The 19,306-nt window shown below is 42.4% G+C and overlaps 2 protein-coding genes across 3 annotated transcripts; one reads left to right on the top strand and one right to left on the bottom strand.

Moving 5' to 3' along the window:
- Window positions 1-9,750: 9,750 nt before the first annotated feature.
- On the top strand, window positions 9,751-12,823 carry calua (calumenin a). Of its 2 annotated transcripts, none has more exons than XM_040048543.1 (7): window positions 9,751-9,867; window positions 10,145-10,376; window positions 10,838-11,031; window positions 11,124-11,290; window positions 11,364-11,424; window positions 12,017-12,216; window positions 12,297-12,823. In XM_040048543.1, the coding sequence occupies exons 1-7, from the start codon at window positions 9,858-9,860 to the stop codon at window positions 12,399-12,401; spliced, it is 969 nt and encodes a 322-aa protein (XP_039904477.1). In that variant the 5' UTR covers window positions 9,751-9,857; the 3' UTR covers window positions 12,402-12,823. The 2 variants fall into 2 exon arrangements, with proteins under 2 accessions (XP_039904477.1, XP_039904476.1); XM_040048542.1 differs by having other exon boundaries at window positions 9,760-9,882.
- A 426-nt stretch (window positions 12,824-13,249) lies between these two features.
- Window positions 13,250-15,029, bottom strand: opn1sw1 (opsin 1 (cone pigments), short-wave-sensitive 1). The gene is made up of 5 exons (XM_040048545.1): window positions 14,537-15,029; window positions 14,292-14,460; window positions 14,056-14,221; window positions 13,661-13,900; window positions 13,250-13,540 (listed from the first exon to the last, which is right to left on the bottom strand). The coding sequence occupies exons 1-5, from the start codon at window positions 14,874-14,876 to the stop codon at window positions 13,448-13,450; spliced, it is 1,008 nt and encodes a 335-aa protein (XP_039904479.1). The 5' UTR covers window positions 14,877-15,029; the 3' UTR covers window positions 13,250-13,447.
- Window positions 15,030-19,306: the final 4,277 nt, after the last annotated feature.

The raw sequence follows: 19,306 nt of genomic DNA, 5'->3' as shown, positions 1-19,306 counted from the left end.
TTTGTTTTATGACTGTTCATATAGTGCTACATTTTGGAGAGAGCTTGAAAATTATATACTGTGCAAGACAACATACGAAATCAAAATTGAAGGGAAGAACATTATCACTTATTTTGAAACTAAAGAGAAAAAAAATGTGCCATTGTCAATCTTTATATCTTATTAGGGAAATTCCATATACATAAATGTCAATTTCAAAACTCAACCCCATCGTTTAATTTGTTTTTGATTGAAATTGAATATTATTTAAACTCTCTTAAATTAACTTCCAATAAGAAAGGTTTATCACTGATTGAAATTCATTCAGAAATGTTTAACAAATGAGCTGTCACAAGTACTAAATTATGAAGTCTGTCACATCCCCACCCCCCCCTTTTTTTTATTTTTTTTTTAAATTTATTTATTTGTCCTTCTTGTTTCATTGTACTATATATTGTTGCTTTTATTTGCCTTGTATGTCTACTATTTAGGCTGAACTGGAATGACTGGCTGTTCATTTTGCAATTTCAATAAAGTTTAAAAAAAAAAAAAAAGGCTGCAGACCCCAAATCCGGTCATTGGTACTTCCTGGCTTGTGTAGTTACTAGGTACCAAAAGCTCAACACTGCCCCTAGCGTCCTGGAGCACTTCCGTTGTGTTTTGGAATTTGCATGCGTTTTGGGGTTTGCAAGTGTTTTGTCTCTAGGGGCCACTGTAATAATGTAATGTTTTTTTCTCATATTTTTCTAAGACAGAGGTCTCCCACTCTGGCATGATGTATGGCGTATGCAGGGGCAAACCTTTCACCATCACCACCCCTTTTATTTGCAAATAGAAGTCCCTGTTGAATTCACAATCATTTTTCATTAGGATGACTTCCAGCAGTTCCAGTAATAATTTGTCTGGTCTTCTCTTGTGAGAATTTCTGAAAAATTCTCCTTACTGCATTTATTCCTTCTTTAATGTCTATATTTTTATAGAGGCTATCAATGTCAATTGTAAACAGAAAGGATTCAATGGGGGGTTCTAGTTATAGAAGAGCCCTGTCCTTGGCTCAATAAATACTTCTTGTGCTTCTTCTGATACAAGTTATTAATTACCTTTTCAACTATTGGTATTGTGTCTAAATAAACTGGTTTCTTTAACTTGAACTAGTACGTTTTGTCATTCAGCTGCCTGTAGCCTCCCTCCTCTTTGTCCAAAATCACTTCAGCACTCGCCTTGTCTGCTGGTTTTAGAATAATTTGTTTTCCTAGATTTTTTTTAAAGCTTTTGTTTCTGCTGTAGTTAAGTTAGGTTTGATGCAACTTATTCGAAAATAGTTTTGGAAATAATCCCAGTACAGCTCTCACCAAGGGCGGATGCTGACCTATGTGGCGAGACCAGTCAGATTTTAGGGTAAAAGGCTGAAGTTCCGAATCGTTTTTATTCCAATAATATATAGCCAATTTGACCCTTCTATGATATTGTTGGATATCATATTTACATTGGAACCATAGATTTTTATTGTAGCCCTTTGTGGGAATTAAATTGCGACCCCTATTCAGCTGAGGAGTGGAAGGGTGAAATTCTTTAGAAAGGTTTACTACACCATTCACCCCCTCCCACTGCTTCGAGCTTATGGGGATGTTCGATTTACATATTCATTCTAATACTGAAACACAAACATTGCATTTATTTTTTAATCCAATTAATACTGTCTCAGTGCAAAAGTTAAAAGCAGGATATACAGGAATGTGTTCCTCCAAACCTTAACATTGTTCTTTGTGGGGAAGGGCATTGGAGAAACTGATGACCGGGATAAAGATTTCAGCTTCCGGAAATCTCTTTTGGGCTGTCTTCAGTGCCCCTTTCAGCTCAGTCACCGGCATTTTTTTTTATCCTTCTGTGACCTGTTGTTCCGGCCAAAGGATAAGACAAATTTATGCACCATCATGCTGCAGGTTGCTTTCTCCAGCACGGCTTCTGCTTGGCACTATTTTGCTCCTGCAAAGCTGTCAATCTGCACTCCCTTTTTTGCAAAAGGTGGGAGTCTGGCAACATTGGAGTCTCAGATGAAGGTTTTGGTGAGGGTGGTGAAGCAGGAGGAGAATTCTCTGCTGGTTTTGTTTGGAGGTGGGTCTGCACACTGGACCTCAGTATGTTTAGGTTTATGGGGGTCAGTCTGTAGTGTGCTACAGTGTGTGGTATGGATACTTTGGTTGTTTTGCCTCCACTGGTTTCTGAGGGGTTGGATTCTGTCTTTGCGAGATCAACCACATTGCTACTCAGCTCGACAAGAGGTTGGGGTGGCTGGGCAGGGGGAGGTGATCCCTCTCCACCAGGGGCCTTCCGCTCCCAGATTGGAGTTCTTTTCATCCTCTGGTCCCTTGGCACTGATTGGCCGGGGTCAGTCTCCTGTAAGTTAGTAGGACGGGTGTTCATCAGACTGTTCTCCCTCCCTTCCTCTCTGTCTACAAAGGGTGACCAGTCCCCCACGATGGGATGAAGTACACATTGCAGGTTTGTAATCAAACCTTCATCAGGCTGGCTTGCTTGTCTTCAGTCTGTATACAGGTGCAGATTTGTTGAAGATCACACATGTGTGTTTGATCACATGTCATAATGCTTAGGCTTTTCAGTGTCCACAGCCAATCAGAGAAAATTACAGAATGACTGTGGAAAACATGGCAGATATGTCTCTATCGCCCCCTGGTGTCTGGCAGCAGTAGGTCATAAACCCCGCCTCCTCCATGTTAGCGGATAGGACTGGGGTCGGTCTAAAATAAATTAATTCTCCTCAGATACATTTTTTCCAAAGATTCTTTCTTTTGTTATGAATAGTTCTCATCATCTGATTTATGTCCAAGGGGTCTCCTTTCCCATAAGTTTGATTCTAATTCCTACCCCGGTGATGTTAAATTGGGGTGTAACGTCATCATGAGAGCTTTGACTGGCAGCTGCAGTCACGGAGAAACTTGCGTATCTCTGTTCGGGAATAGCAGATAGAGCGTAGGCTCTGAGAGGAGGGCCAGTGTTTATGTTACCAAAACACGACCGACTGTTTTAACCTGACAGCCTGAGGTGTTCTTCAGTAAACTGGACTAATTTCAATTACTGCAGAAAACAGTTTTCTACAGTCATGGAAATTACACGGGTCAAAGATCTTTGTATTAAGAGGGACCTGATTGGTCACTCACCTGCATTCAGGGACCTCATGAACACAAATTTACAATATCAGATGTGATTCAGAAACATAATTGAAAATTGCCCTGACAAATGGCTCTACACAGTCCTATTTACATATGAGCAAGCAAGCAAACAATTTATTTACATAGCACTTTCAGAACAACTCCGAGCTGAAAACAAAGTGCTGTACACTTGACATGCCCCAAAATGATACATTGAATAAAAATAGAAATAAAAAATAATATTTAAAATGATAATTAGAATAAAATTTAAAACAATAAAATCAGGGTCATACATACACCAAGAAGTAAAAATGGATTATAAGAGGTGTTTTAAATCCATTTTCATCCATTTTCTTCCACTTACAACATATTGTACAGGATATTGCAATTTGGGCATCTCACAACCTTTCCTTATTGTTGCTTTTCCACAGGAAGTAGGCACAGTGAGACAAATTGCACCAATAAAATGTGTAAAATTAAGCAAATTATAGGTTTCAAATTGCCCCCCCCCCCCCCCCCCCCCCCAAAAAAAAAACCCAAAAAGGATTGTGTACATTTTTTGTAACATCCTAATGATACAAGGATTATGAAACACCATACAAGTCAGAGAAAGCAGAATCATATTCCTATCACATTCAATTTGTTATGTTGATTCATCAATTTTCCAGTTCAGGCTCCTACGATAAAGATTACCTTATGTCATCATAGATGAAGGTATGCACAACTGCATCCGAACTTCCTGCTGAACTACATGACTGGATCACATCCAGACTGGAGACAGCAACTCCATGTTGGACTTCTGGAGGCTGGAGCTGGTTCTGCTTTGGACCGGAGAAAACCTCCAGTTGTTCAACAATCAGTTCATCACAGGTATGTTGTCACTGGCGCTGTTGAGCTGTGTTTGAGCCTCTGATGAGATCTTTGTTTTCTCACAATGAGACATTGAACTCTTTTATTATCCAGTATGATAATGAAGGGTCCTGACAGAAAACATTCACCTCTTCATGCAGCTGTGGCTGCAGATGTTTGCCTTGTGTCAGCTGACCTGTGCTTTCTGTGTGAAGAGGGGTGGAGGGCCTCTACCTGGAGGGGGTCACACAGCAGCTGAAGTATAGTAAGTAGGTGAGCAGAAGGAGAACTGGAAAAATTGTTTTGAGCACATGAGGTACAGACAGACATTGTCCTTCATTAAAATTGGTTACCAAAACAAACTCTGAAGGAGAGTGATGTTGGAAGAAATTCAAATCAGAAATTAATTGTTGGTTGTGATTATCTAACCCATGGTAGTGGTGCTCCACAAGAACAAATGTTACATGCTGAAAATAAGGGGGCGTTAGGGGATGTAAGTGAAGAAAATGGTGAAAGTTGTCTTTGTGAGTTAGAAAACAGCTACAGCACAATTTAATATCTCTTCTGTTAGAGAAGCAAGCTGTTCTGCACATACCAGAGAGTGCCGTGGCAGAAGTAATCATATAGCTTTGTCAAATCAGTAAGCTGTCAGAGTCACTTCCACAAAACTGAGTGAGGGCCGCATTAGAAACAATATGAAAGAAGCAGTGCTAAAAGTCACAAACTGACTTGATGATAGTTTGTGCCAAAGATCTACAGAGCTGTGGAGAAAGCTTAGTTGAACTGAGCAGAGAGCCCAGAGTGTGGAGAACCAATTGGAACAATAAACAGAAATCTGGAGCAGAGTAGACAAATCGGACAGTCTCAGGCCTAAAGAGCAGAGCTCAGGAGGTGAAGCTAAGAGTGAAAGACTGGCAGGGGAGGGAGGCTGTTCTCCAGCTGTTACGATAAATAACGTTTTTGGGGGCTAAATAAAGGTTTTTTTTACTTTGACTTGACTTGATAAAGTTTAACATTGAGATGTTAATGAAAGTGAATCTACAAGGTCCAAGCCCAGTGAAAAATAAAATTGAATTCATTCTGGAACTAACAGCAAAGATAACTAACAGCAACCTGTCCACACAGTGGGCAGGTTGTCACAATAGAATTTGCTCCAGGCCCATCAACGTCAGCAGCCATCAGAGAGAGAGAGACCAGCAATGTTCCCTCTAAGCTGCGCGTGTGCGCAGTTGCGCACTGCTGGCACGGTCTCTGCGCACAGAAAATCTGCGTTGCGCTGATTGTTCTGTAAATAGTTTGAAATGTTTGTTTAAAAAAAAAAAAAAAACGCCTTGGCAGCATTTTTAGGTAAACAGCTACAAAAAAAAACTTTGTTTGCATTACTCTGTTACTTTTTTGAAGAACTAACTATATAATTATTGCCCAACATTGGTCATTATATACTATATTTTGCAGACAGAGTTACAGGACTCTCTCCCAGACCACAGACTCATAATACAAGTCAGAGCGATATATATATATATATATATATATATATATATATATATATATATATATATATATTATTTTTTTTCATTGTAAGTGGGCTGAAGAAGTTAATTAACAGTAGTCTGACATAAATGTAAATGCTGTAATTTGCTTATTTTAATAAACCATGTAACTTGGATGGATTTGATGCTGGTGTGACCACAGTGCACACGTCTGCTGTTGCTCACAGTGGTCCAAGGGATCGCTCAGGGAGTTTGTGTGTTCACTCAGACACATGAAAAATTAGAGGGAACATTGGAGACCAGCATGGTGGAGAAAAAGTGTTTGGCCATCCGATGGGGAGCGCCAGTTTATGAGAGAGATTATAGTATTAAATGTAGAGCTGAAATCAACAAATACGGAGGGCCTTGAGTACCCAAACAAATTAATTAAATCATTAAATATGTCATTTATGTATCATTATTTCAAATTGAAAACAAATATATAAATTAAATATTAATTAATTTCATTTAAAACATTTAATTGTCTCCGGTTTTAATTATTTACCATTATTTAATGACATCATTGATATTGGCACTCCTGGCCCTGCTGCACAACTTTGGATTTGTGTAGAATTACTTGTGCTAGGACAAATGAGCATACTTCCCAAAGACAAGCGGTAGGGTATGATGTTCCGCACTGCAAAACTTTACCTATGTCACTCATTAGAAGAATTGCTGCAATTAAAATCAATCTGTTCTCGCCAATTCCTTAGAAATCCTCTTTTGCTCGGTTGAAGTCACCAGTTTCAAACATCTCAAGATTTTTATGGATAGACGAACAATCCAAAATACGTTTAAACACTCACCAGAAGCTAACACACAATAGTGGTTTAGAGCTACCAAAGTCAAATCACTGCTGCTTAGCTAAAGAGAACAATATCGCTTTTTAATTGACACATCACTACAGTGGTATGAAAGTTTTTGCACCCTTCCTGATTTCCTATTTTTTGCATGTTTGTCAAACTTAACTATTTCAGATCATCAAAGAATTATAAATATAAGACAAACACAACATAAGTAAACACAAAGTTTCTAAGTGAAGGTGTTTATGATTAAGGGGGAAAAAAATCCAAACCTACATGGCAGAGTGTGAAAAAGTGTTTGCCCCCTAAAACTAATAACAAGTATTATACAAACTTCACTGAGCTTACAGCTTATCAGTATGAAAGATGGCTGGCACTGAAAGAATATTGAATATTGATGACATGTATTTAAAGACACACACACGTTCTTCACCTATGCCGTTGTTGTTAGCTTGGCCTTGGTGAGCCTCAGCAGATATTCCTGAACTTTGTCTGTTCCTCACAAATTTTGTAATCTCGCAAGATTTTCAATTTTACCTTGGCAGTTCTTTTCCAGTGCTAAGACATGATTGTAGATGTCAGCAAAGTCCCTGAGCATGGGACAACATTCCTCCTCTAGTCACATTATTGGTTACTGCAATTTGGAGATGATTTTGTTCAAAATGCACCCATCTGAACCCTCGTCCCCCTCACCGTCCCTAGTCCAAGGTGGCTGTGATTGTGGAAGGCTGTGGTTCCAAGAACTGGAGGTTCTTGGATAGGTCTTCGCTGTGTGGCTTCTTTAAATTACTCCACCTGGAGTTCACAGCTGGTGTGGGTGGAGAACGTCCACAACTCAATGACATCTTCAGCCACTGGAGTGTCTCCCTTCGAGGCCTCCCTGGGATACCAATCCCCGTTGCTGTCTGTCTCGGAAGGGGAACTCCCTTCCCTTCAATCCAGAATCACGTGCGTCGTTGTTGCCACCTCTGGAGATCCAGATCCTCAGGTCAGTGGAACAAAATAAACATTTGGCAGATTGTCATGTTTCAGCTCCCACATATCAGGCTGATCAGCAGGTCTGGCTCTCCACCAAAAATGTACCTCTGAGGACCAAATCTAAGAAGTAGGAAACTTGGTTCATTGGCACATTTGAGGTGCTGTTAATTATTAACCCAGTGACTGAGCGTTTTTACAGTGGAGCATTTGTAAATATTGAGTGTTGGAGTTGTTTACCTGTCACACCACTGACCACAAGAACTGAGCGGGAGTCAGGAGCACATTTACAGAAGCCACGTCTGTGGAAAGTCTTTCAGTATTGTTCACATTCCCACTGTGAATAACAGTGAGAATTTACAAAATCCTCCATTTTGGTCCCGTTCTTGCCATGCACTCTCAATGTAGGATGTTTCTAAAATGTAAAATGTAGCATGTTTTGGATTTAGAACATCGGTTCGACTACATGTGTAGAGAGTCATTTAGCAGCATCACCTAAAGAACACCACTACACCTGTCTCAGCAGCATCAATAAGGGTTTAGACCTCTGCTCCATTATTAACATATAATAACTCCAGCGTCTCCTTGCTGTTGGGTAATTAAAAAATAATAATTACCTATGAAAGAGAAAAAATGTGATGTAATCTTCATGTACATAAAGTTCAGAATCTCAGGTTTCCAGAAATTTTTACTTTAAATTATTTGGACTCATTCTAATCATTGTTGAGCTTTTGATTTTGTTTAAGTATATGCCAAAGGTCTAATTGTGATGTATATGGAGGTAAAAGGTGAGGTAAGATGAGTTAGTTCCCCTTCCAAGTTACTCGACAGTGAAGCTTGGGAACAATCCCACAGCTGAAAACATGGGGTGGTTCTATTGATTTATCCTCTGAGCAGTGCGGAAGATGGCAGTGTTGAGGGCATGGTGATGGATAATCAGTAAAGCCATCACAATTTACTTTTGCCAACACCTGTGGAGTGCTTTATTCCAAGACACTGACATTGTCCAGCTCTCTGATGCAGTGCAGAATCAGCACAGAGCTGTGTGTCTCCTTGTTGCAGGGCTGATAACATGAAGGGTTAGTGGCTAATTCTGCAACACTGTTGTAATGTTGTGAAATGACAGTGAAAGGGGAAGTATAATGATTGTGTTGCTCCAAGGTGGTTTGACAATAGCGAGCAGTTTACTGCAGGCTGGAAGAAATTTCAGACATGGGGTTCATCCAGAGTGCAGTGCCTGGGCATGGCCACGAGGTGGTGATAGAAGTTGAGGTGGGTCAGGGTTAGGGTCTGATGAGGGCTTTGATGGGTGACCTTCAGTCCAGTTGGTGTTGTTTGCCTCTCCTCAGACCTGGCTGCAGTCTGCTGATTATAGAAGAATCTGCAGTACAGAAAAGCAAGAACAAGCAGACCCCAGACCCACTGCAAACACTAAATAACGAGACGACTCCATGTGGGTGCCAGACTTAAGGAAATCTTTGTGCAGAAGCGAATCGTGTTTCTCTCCAGAGATTCGTGGGATGATGTTTGCATGCTTCAGCTCCACCCTGAAGCTCTGAGTCTGCCATTGGATTTTACCATTCAAAGTGAACTCCGATGGAGGGCGTTCTTAAACGCAACACGGCACCACCTTTTGATTACAGTCTCTCACAGAGGGCCTCACCTATTACTGCTGCACTTTGCTTAAGTTTAAAACAACTTACAATATCAGATCACAGCTCATCATTTCCGTACGAAACTTGGAAAAAAAGAAAGTATACTTTATTGATCCCCTTGGGGAAATTCCTCTCTGCATTTAACCCATTCACTCAGTGAAGCAGTGGGCAACCATTGGGCACCCGAGGAGCAGTGTGTATAGACAGTACCTTGCTCAGGGGTACCACAGGGTAGCTGTTCAGTGGATTTGAATCACCGGCCTTTCGATCATGGGGCCACCACTCTACCTACTGAGCTATCCCTGCCCTAAAAAAAAGGATGCTATGTCAGAAATGGACTGTGGTCAAAGAACAAATGTTTGATTTTAATGAGCCAAATAAAAAAAATCACATAAATTAAAAAGTCAGCGACAAACAGGTCATAAGACATTTTTACTATTAGTACTTTTACTTTATTTAAATGTTGCTGTTTGTACGTGAGATTATAGATAAAGTTTTATTGGGGATAACCACAGTGGGGGTCACGTGTTAAAGTTGCAGTTAAATAAACGTGAATGAAAGAATCTGCAGGAAATAAAGTTTCATCTTTTTTAAACTTCATGATTTTTCCGCCCCGCCCCCTGTATGTCAGCGCGCGGGTCTGCGGACGTGGCATGCGTGCTTCCTTCTTTCCTCTCGTGAAGAAGAACCAATGAGAAAAGAGTCCGCGGACAGCAACCCTCTGACATCATCGAGGGAGCATGACGTATAACTGAGGTGGACCAATCAGGTCGAGGGAAAAGTCTGACGCGGGCTCTGATTGGCTGCGGAGGCCCAGAGGCGGCTCCGCGGGGTCGCAGACAGCGGGGCTCGGTGTGAGGAACGAGCAGAGCAGCGGTCGCCAGGTGTAAGAGTAGCATGCGCACAGGTGAGAGGAGAGCAGGTGAGCTGATGCTCCAACAGCTGTAGCGAGTTTGAGGCAATCTGCAGTTTTATGAATATTAAACAGAAACTGTGATGTTTGTAAAACCAGAGTTTATTATCATGTGACTGACGTTTGCGAGAGAAGCTGACTGTGAGTGAAAATATTCAAAGAGGAATTTAAAGCTTAAAACGTAAACTTTGTTTCTGTGTGCGTGCGTGTGTGTGTGTGTGCGTGCGTGTGTGTGCGTGCGTATGTGTGTGTCTTTGTATGTGTGTCACAGTGTGTGTCAGGATGGTGCGTCCAGTGCTTGTGTTCCTCATCCTTGCTGTGGTGGTCAGCAGCAGCAGTAAGCCCACAGAGAGGAAAAGTCGGGTCCATCATGAGGAGCCTCTGAGCGCCCTTGAGCATGACGACCAGAAAAACTTCGACTACGACCACGAAGCATTTTTGGGACAAGAGCAGGCCAAAACCTTTGAGCAACTTCCTCCAGAGGAGAGCCAACGCAGACTCGGGTGAGTTCAGGTCATCTGAAGCGTCGCCTGGTTTTTCTGAGTGATGAAGAGAAGCAGGCCGGCCTCGGCTCTCCACATTGAAGTACAGCCCGATCAGACTGTGGCTGAGCGCTGTGCAGGGACAGGGTCCACAGGGCATAATGAGAAATTCTGACAATCACTTCCTGTAGCTGCGTCATGCTGACCGTGAGGAAATAGACGTCCTCACTGGTCGAATCGTCTCCACCTCCAGCTGCTGCAGACGCAGGAGAAACTTTACAATTTCAACTCACATACTCAGCTCAGCTGTGTTCACAGAAAACTCAATACAATTAAAATAAAGTCCAGTGTATTTCCTGGACCTGTGAGCTCAGTTTGGGTTCAGTTAGGTTAGATATTTCTCAAGTCTAGTCTTTATTTTTGTTGCCTCTCATAAAGATGTTGTTTTTGACTTTGTGCTCTGGTAATTCGTGTCTCTGCAGCATCATCGTGGATAAAATTGACACTAACCGCGATGGTTTCGTCTCTGAGGAGGAGCTGAAGGCCTGGATCAGAAATGCTCAGAGGAAGCACATCTATGACAGCGTGGAGCATCAGTGGAAAGACTTCGACTTGAACGGCGACGGCCGCATCAGCTGGGACGAGTACAGGAACGTGACATACGGCAGTTATCTGGGTCAGGACTCCATCTGAGGTTATTAGGTCTTCTTTGATAAATGTTATTGTGTTGTAATCAATCTGATCAGGTCTCTCATTGCTTGGTTCCAGATGACCCTCCAAAGGAACCAGAGTACAACTACAGCCGCATGATGTCGAGGGACGAGCGGAGGTTCTGGGTCGCAGACAGGAATGGAGACCTCATCGCAGACAAACAGGAGTTTACCGCTTTTCTTCATCCTGAAGAACACGAGTACATGAAGGACGTTGTGGTGCAGGTGAGACTGATGTCGTGGGGTCATGTGACCCACTGTTTCGTTTCAAATATTTAACTTTCTTTTTTTGTCACAGGAAACGATCGAAGACATCGACAAGAATGGAGACGGGTTTATCGACCTGAAGGAGTATATCGGTGAGGTTTTATCGATCAGGTGGAGCATTAGAGGAAACAGGAAGCAGCTGATCTGAAGGTCAGGAGGTCAGGCCTTTACCTTCTCCTGACAGACGGACTAGGCAGTGATGGTCTCATGATGAAAATGGACCTTGGAGCCTATGCATGCTTTTTGTGTTGTCAGGCAGCAGGGGGCAGCACTGTGACGAGCTCGCTGCTAAATACCACAAAATTTACCTGCGGCTGAATTTATTCTGTGCGCTGCAGCTTTCCTTTTTATGATTAGCCAATCAGAGTGCTTGTTAGGTGGAAGTGTGTGTGTGTGTGTGTGTGTGCGCGTGTGTGAACAGACTGTAACCAAACGGATAACAGATTTAAGTTCCTCTTCTAAGTTTGATCACTTCCTGTCACATCCAATTGCCCCTCCCTGAGTCTGGTTCTGCCGCAGGTTTCTTCCTTTTAAAAGGGTGTTTTTCCTTCCCACTGTCACCAAAGTGCTTGCTCATAGGGCGTCGTATGATTGTTGGAGTTTCTCTGTATTATTGTATTGCCTTGAGGAAAATGTTGTTGTGATTTGTGCTATATATAAACAAACTGAATTGAATTGTCGTAGGTGACATGTACATGTCTCAGGACGGCGAGGAGGAGCCTGAGTGGGTGGCGACAGAGCGTCAGCAGTTCTCGGAGTTCAGAGACAAAAACAAGGATGGGAAGATGGACAAAGAGGAGACGATGGACTGGATCCTTCCCTCTGACTATGACCATGCCGAGGCCGAAGCCCAACATCTGCTGCATGAGTCTGATGCCAACCAGGTGAGGCTGAACCAAATGCGCCCCTCGCAGCTTTCTGTTTACCTGCTTGCATGTGTAACAGCTGATTTTTGTGTCTTCAGGATGGAAAACTGAGCAAGAAAGAGATTCTGGACAAGCATGAGGTGTTTGTCGGAAGTCAGGTGACAGACTTTGGAGAGGCGCTACTGCGACACGACGAGTTCTAGAAGGTCACATGATTGAAGCGTCGCTGGAACAAACTGCTTCTGAATTTTGGTGGAAACTTAATGGAGATAATTTATTTTTAGAGCCAAAGAAGAAAAAACAGTTTTGATGTTCAACAGTTACTGCCAGGTTGTTAGGCCAGACTTTTTTATTTTTCGTATGTGTTTTTGCTCCTCACGAGTTTCTGCAGTACAGAAGCGTAAAACACTGACCCGCCATTTCACTAAAATCCACTTTTATTTCATTTAGCGTTGAAGAAAATTATGTCATTGGGACACAGTTGGACTAAAAGGAGTGCTCATGTGATTTCAGGTGAGAGCGCCTTACTGTCGTAGCTGTGTTGGTCATTCGGAAAAAAATCTCACGTAAACGTTTTACGCTTCGTCCTTCAGAGCGTTGCCACTTTGGAGCAAATAACAAATGTTTTTATAAAGATTTAAAGATGCCTTAAAGCATAGGTGTCAAACTCTGGCCCGCTGGCCTACTGGTATTATACAACTAATATATATATTGTTTAGTATTAAGCTTTGCTTGTTCCATATTCAGTTTTTCAGCAAAACTTGTTTGAGTCCATAAGAAGAGATTCATTCTTAAATCTGGAGGAAGATTTTTTTTTTTTTCAGTAAATATTAATGTTAGCCCGCGACCTTGTTACAGTTTTGAATTTTGGCCAACTGTGTATTTGAGTTTGACACCCCTGCCTTAAAGCTTAAAAAAATCTACAGCCAAAGTCTGCGTTTTATGTCGCATTTTTACCTGTTTATCAATAAAAAAAAAAGTGAAACTCAGAGTTTGGTTTCGTGAACGTTTTATTCAGAAAGTCTAAAGAAAGACACTTCACTGTTTTTAATGTTTATTTTTGCCTTTTATCTAAACACGTATGTTCTACAGGAACATAGATATCAGCTGATCGTGTGTACGTATAAACTTTATTTACATAACGATGAGAATACAGGAAACATTCGTCCTCCAAACTCTGACCTGTGAAAGTCCTCTTCAGCTCAGTCACGCCCTCTTAAAAGTTCTTTGTATCACTTTGGTGTGAGCATTAAGAAGCTGTGGACACTTCAGTCTTTGTGGAAACTTCGGAGGATTCGTCCATTGTCTTTCCAAACACCATCTCCATGATACAGCCATTAAACTGAGAACAGAACAGAAGAACTCATCATCACTTCAGCGGCAGGGACAACTCAAACTGTCAGAGAAAAGCTGCAAAAAACTAAACCCTGCGTTCTGCACTGTGTTATCTGAGTGTGCTCACCTGTTTGTTCATGAAGACGTAGATGAGCGGGTTGTAGACGCAGGCGCTCTTAGAGAAAAACGCCGGGATGGTGACAAGTCGATAGTCTTTGTTTTCATCTGTGGAGTAGGCAAAGTAAAGAGCTGCCAGGGCGTACGGGCCATAGCAGGTGACGAAGGACCCCACCATAACGATGATCATTCTTGACACCTCCTTCTCCGCCTTCTGGGTGGAGGCTGACTCAGCCTGCTGGGCTGCAACCTGCAGAGGAAACAACAAGGCTAAGCTTTAATGGAGTGACGTTCTCAAGCTCCAAACACACAACCAGCACAGAGACTCAGTTAATCACTTAGTGCTGGCTGATTGATTGATTGATTGATTGATTGATTGATTGATTGATTGATTGATTGACTCACTGCTCTCAGAGCACCCAGCAGCTGGGAGTAGCAGAAGATGATGATGGAGAGAGGCATGATGAAGCAGGTGACCATGAGGAAGTATATGTAGCTGGTCGTGTTGTACTGCTCATTGTGAGTGTACCAGTCGGGTCCACAGGAGCAGCCCAGACCTTCAGGGATGTACCTACCAACACAGACAGTCAGCTCACCTGTGCAGGACACACACGGCCAGAATCACCTGATGCCTACAGTACCTGCTCCAGCCAAAGAAAGGTGGGCAGGCACAGCCGACGCCCATGAACCAGGTGAAGACCACTGCAGCCAGAGCGTGATTTGAGCCAAACTTAAAGGCTCCGAACGGTTTACAAATGACCAGGTACCTCTCAAAGGAAAGCACCGCCAAAGACCAGGCGGTCACCAGACCTGAGGAGGAGGGAGAAACACACCATTGCACCTGCACACACCTGTACACATCCTGCTGATGGATTGGGTGGTTTACCTGCCACGGAGCCCACAGCAGCCTCCAGAGCACACAGCGTGTGACCCAGGAAGTAGTAACCTCGCATGGAGGCTAAGAACACCTGACTGACAGAGAAGGTGACGAAGATGAAGCCGGAGAAGGAGATGTTGACAAGAATGAAGTTGAGTGGGACTCTGAGCTTCTTGTACTTCATCGTCGCCACGAGAACAATGAAGTTTAAAGGAGTGCCAGCAAAAAAAACAAAACCCATAAAGGCGGCCTGCAGGTAAAAGGCCCAGACAGGGGCCAGGTAATACTGGGGCCCCTCAAAGGGACTGACTTTGGAGATGTTCTCGTACAGGTGGAAGTGTTTTCCCATTGTGACCCTGAGCTCTTTGCCGCTGCCGCTGTGTCAGCCTCTTATATACGCTCATAAACCACTTACAGCAAAGATTATGCTGCTGGGATTTTTCTAAACTTTCAGGATTAAGAACTTCTGACTCCTTAATCTGCTTACAGAAGGTTTTCTCTGTGAACACACAGATCCACCCGAGTTCACCTCACTGCTCAAAAAAAACTTTGTGCTTTAAAGGTGACCGCAGTCGCATGCACGTCTTATTTAAATATTTATTTATTATTTTGGTAAATGGCTCTGGGATTAGCCCTTTAACTCCAAGGAATTGAACCTAGAACCATGTGGTCAGTGGATGAGTTTTCCCTCTTTTTCCAAACAAACTTAATTTAATGATTGATTTAATTAATTAAATTGTTAGTGATCAACACATACTTACAACAGCAATCGTATTAACAGCCAATAACATGACAGTAAAACTTTAATTATGCTAAATGATTTATCTGTACTCTTTAAGTTTGGTTACACGTAATAACTAGAAACATTAGCATCCCGCCAACCAGCTCACTGTTGTGGAGAGGTCGGTGGGTGAGAAGCGAGGTACACTTGGACAGGTCACAGATTCAAACAAAGATCTCTTTTAGTGAGGCAACAGAGCTGACTGTTGCTCTGCTGCCAACTCTAAAAGTCCTTCTTACAGATGAAGAGGTAAGTCCTTGCTGTGTGATATGGTTTGTGATGGGTTTATAAAGTTTTTAGTGTAATAAACACAAGCTGTTGTCAGGCCCACTGCAGGGCGATGAAGACGCCCGATGATGAAGAGCAGCAGCAGGTGGCTGACGGATCTAAATCCAATAAGAGTCTTTTGTTTTTCCGTGTGCCCAACTTCCGATGTAATCCGGATATTTCAGATTTACCTGACCAGGTGATCCTCCTCAATCCTCCAAATCCTTAAAACATCGTCACACAGTCAGATTAGAAGACTCACGACCACTGAAACGGTTAAAGGGGTTCAGCGTGAGGAAGACTGTGAGGAAGAGGAGGAGGAAGAACACTGAGCCTTTAAGAAGGAGCTGTCCTCCAACCTTCATCACTTCTCCTGCTCAGAGTCCGGAGAGCGTCGCAGACAAGAAGAAACTGCACCGTCTCCACTTCTGTTGCCCATTTTCATCCTGGACCAGACTGAAGAGGAGACACATTTATTGACTGATCGATTGATCAATGGCTGTAATGATTGCTGACCTTTAGAGCGGGGGCTGTATCATAACCAGGCTGTGAGCTGCATGGAGCATGGGTATGATACGACCTCAGTTTGGAGGTGACTTGCAGCCTTAAAAGACTGATTAATCACTGATGTATTGACTATTGATTACTTGCTACTATGGATTATTGATTAAGCTCCTGGTGGTTCAGGTATGAAGACCGGAGATTATGTCTGCTGCTTTCACTGTTTAATGTTAGGTTTCTGTTTGTTGTGAGTCTGTGCTGTAACACTAAAGGTCACAGTGGCCTCAGGTGTTCATGTATCCTGTATTATTTATTTTCATCTTTAATATCTGTTAAATAAAAAAGAACCTGCTGATCAATGAAGTAATTTGATTGTGTGAATCATTACTTTACTTCTAACATTTAAATGAAACTCAGAAGCTGTTTTGGTTTAATTATTATTTTTTAATAAAATTCCTTTTTGGAGCATTGAGGCACATTATTCATCAGATTTATTATCCTGTTATTACAGTTATAACTTCAGAAATGTTTTTAACTTCCAAACTTCTGATCATTGAAACTGAATCAAACTCCAAGCAGCTCAGTTTTTTTCTGTGAATAAAAACGCCCCACTAAAATGACTTATTGATCAATCAATGCCCTAAATTTTGTTCACAGATGACTTGCCGTGTTTCTTTGGGTTTTAGAGCAGTTAAATTCGACTCGATCATTAGAGCTCAGAGCACGTCATCGGGTCCCTGAACGTCTCTTTATCCAGGATCTCTTTTCCTTATAGGGCTTCATTTATACTAACATCATTAGTCAGGGTCAGAGGTCACAGGAAGTGGGAGATGAATGCGAGAAATGAACCCAAGGTTTGTCAGTCTACCTGAGAGTAGTCGCCACAGCCTGCATCAGGTTTGGTTTAGTTACAAAAAAAATAAATCTGGAAGCATCAGAAACATGTCAGTCATAAGAACTTTAGCTCACATCATCAGCTGTTGTTGATCTGTCTGTAACTTCCAAGCCTGAACAGCTTCATTAAAATCAGAAATGAAGCTGAGCAGATGTTGCCACTGGTAAAACTCTTTAACATTGATGTCAGTGATGAAACTAACACTGTACCTGCTACTTGTTCATGTTCCCCTAATAAACGAAATGATCAAAAGTGTATTTGTATTCACTCAGATTATCTTTGATATTAAAGTTTGTTTGATCTGAAACAGTGTGACTGCACACGCACACACACTCAGGGTTAAATGTGATGATTTTAAATGTGTGTAGGTTCTTCAATATCCAGGTTCAGCATGTTAATTTAGTAATTACAAACATTTCAAGTGTAAATGTTTGTGAACATATTTATTTTTATTTGTACTCCTCCGTGTACGATCCCCTCCGTAAATCGCCTTGCTGTAGTGGAGGACTTTTGTGTCCCAAGTATCCATGGAGCTCTGTTGGCTTGGGGGGCCCGGTGGTAGGGCTGCTCAATCTGCTCAACATTTGGCAATAAACCCTATTCTGATTCTTCTGAAGTGTGGCTGGCCTCTCTGTCACAGACAGGGTGAGGAGTTTAGTCTTTTGAGAGGGGCTCAGAGTAGAGCTGCTACTCCTCCACATTAAAAGGAGCCGGTGGGGTTTTAGATACGGGCGACACGGGCGGTTGCCCGGGGCGGCATCGTGGTGGGGGGCGGCATCACGGGCATCGGCAAAAAAAAAAAAATGCTCGTAGTACTCATGCTGCCCCGACGTCAGCCAGCGCATATTGGGAATGGCATAGGCACCGATCGGTTTTCCCTCGCCCATTTGCTGGAAGTAAGGACGCCCTCCGTTTGCGAGGTGCGCCTGCTGCTTGCGGCGCAGAGAGGAGAGGGCGGGGCGGCGGGGGATTCACTGGCTGGCTGGAGCAGCATCTAATAACCAACTCGCAAAATAAAACAAAATTAAAACAAACCAGCAAACATGAAAACACCAGACATTATGATACAGACTTATAATTTGCACCGATGTTTTTTCGAAATTCTATACACAAAAAGTGAGCGCGAGAGCCCTCGCTGCGCCTGCTCGCTGCTGAAGTCAAAGTAAACTTTATTGTCATCTCTGCTACAGTCCAGTATATAGAGAGACGAGATGACGAGGCTCCAGTTACAGCAGTGCAAGTAAACAAACAATATATATAAGAAGAATAAGAAAATAAATATACACTTTAGGACTCGGGGTAAAGGGATAAATAACAATTTAAAATTTAAAATTTAAAATTTACAGTTTGATGATTTAAAGTCTCACACACATAAGCCATCGAAAGGGGAGGGGGACCGGCTGCTTCCAAATAGAGCACATTTCATTTATAATGTTGTAAATCCAAGCCCATTATGTATTCATGATTTGAATCCTGGGTTGTGTAAAATCTCAGAAATAAACCCTACACAAAGTGAATCTGTGAACTAAGGTGTAGGTGTGTTAGATCATGTTGTGGCGATCCTCGAGTTGGGGGATATGTGTTTATACTGGAGTGCAAAATGAAAACCAATGGAAGATGGACAAATTGGACATGCATGTTCAAATTCATCAGGTGCTCAGTTTAGAAAAAAGAGAAAAGAAGAGGAAGAGAAACGAGCAAAAGATGCAGGTAAGCAGATGTGTCATTGGATAATGGCAGGTCATCCTGAAACAATCAGAATCAGAATACTTTATTAATCCCTAAGGAAATAATGTGCATTACAGTTGCTCCAAGAAGAAATGGTAAAAATAGCAACAGTAACAGACTAAACTCCAAACAATACATTATGTTACAGATTATAATATTAATTAGTCATTGTCAGTTGTTGATTCGTCCTGTTCTCATTGTATGACGAATTATGATGGCTGTTTGGTAGCCGTTTGCATACTATGCATACTCTCTCTCTCTTCATATGCGTGTGTGTGTGTGTGTGTGTGTGTGTGTGTGTACAACAGTTTTATGTTAATGTACAATCCTTAATATGTTTTGTGTGTGTGTGGGTGGGGGAGGGCGGGGCGGCGCCAGAGGGAGTGTTCGCCCAGGGTGCCAAACAGGCTAGGACCGCCACTGTTAGGGATGCTCTCACTTCAGAGATAAAATCTCTCAGCTGAAATGGGATCATCTCGGTGTTCCCCCTGGATGAGCTGGTGAAGGTGACTGGGGTCAAGGAGGTCTGGTCTTTTTGGCTCAGGCTACTGCCCTCACCACCCAAACCCAGGTGTGAAAAAGAAGATGGATGGTTATGATAAGTTGT

This window comes from Simochromis diagramma, unplaced genomic scaffold (genome assembly GCF_900408965.1).
Source record: "Simochromis diagramma unplaced genomic scaffold, fSimDia1.1 OVJJ01000557.1, whole genome shotgun sequence".
NCBI classification, from domain to species: domain Eukaryota; kingdom Metazoa; phylum Chordata; class Actinopteri; order Cichliformes; family Cichlidae; genus Simochromis; species Simochromis diagramma.
The sequence above is the reverse complement of the archived record's forward strand: the minus strand, read 5'-3'. Positions and strand labels throughout refer to the sequence as shown.

What these genes read in the sequence shown, in the direction of transcription:
- calua (XM_040048542.1), top strand. Translation starts at nt 9,858, where the DNA reads ATGCGCACAGGTGAGAGGAGAGCAG. An exon ending in CACAGGTGAGAGGAGAGCAG is followed by an intron (nt 9,883 to 10,144) that starts GTGAGCTGATGC and finishes TGTGTGTCACAG; the next exon opens with TGTGTGTCAGGATGGTGCGT. An exon ending in GAGAGCCAACGCAGACTCGG is followed by an intron (nt 10,377 to 10,837) that starts GTGAGTTCAGGT and finishes GTGTCTCTGCAG; the next exon opens with CATCATCGTGGATAAAATTG.
- opn1sw1 (XM_040048545.1), bottom strand. Translation starts at nt 14,876, where the DNA reads ATGGGAAAACACTTCCACCTGTACGAGAACATCTCCAAAGTCAGTCCC. An exon ending in TGCTGGGTGCTCTGAGAGCA is followed by an intron (nt 13,901 to 14,055) that starts GTGAGTCAATCA and finishes TTTCCTCTGCAG; the next exon opens with GTTGCAGCCCAGCAGGCTGA. An exon ending in ACGTCTTCATGAACAAACAG is followed by an intron (nt 13,541 to 13,660) that starts GTGAGCACACTC and finishes TTCTGTTCTCAG; the next exon opens with TTTAATGGCTGTATCATGGA.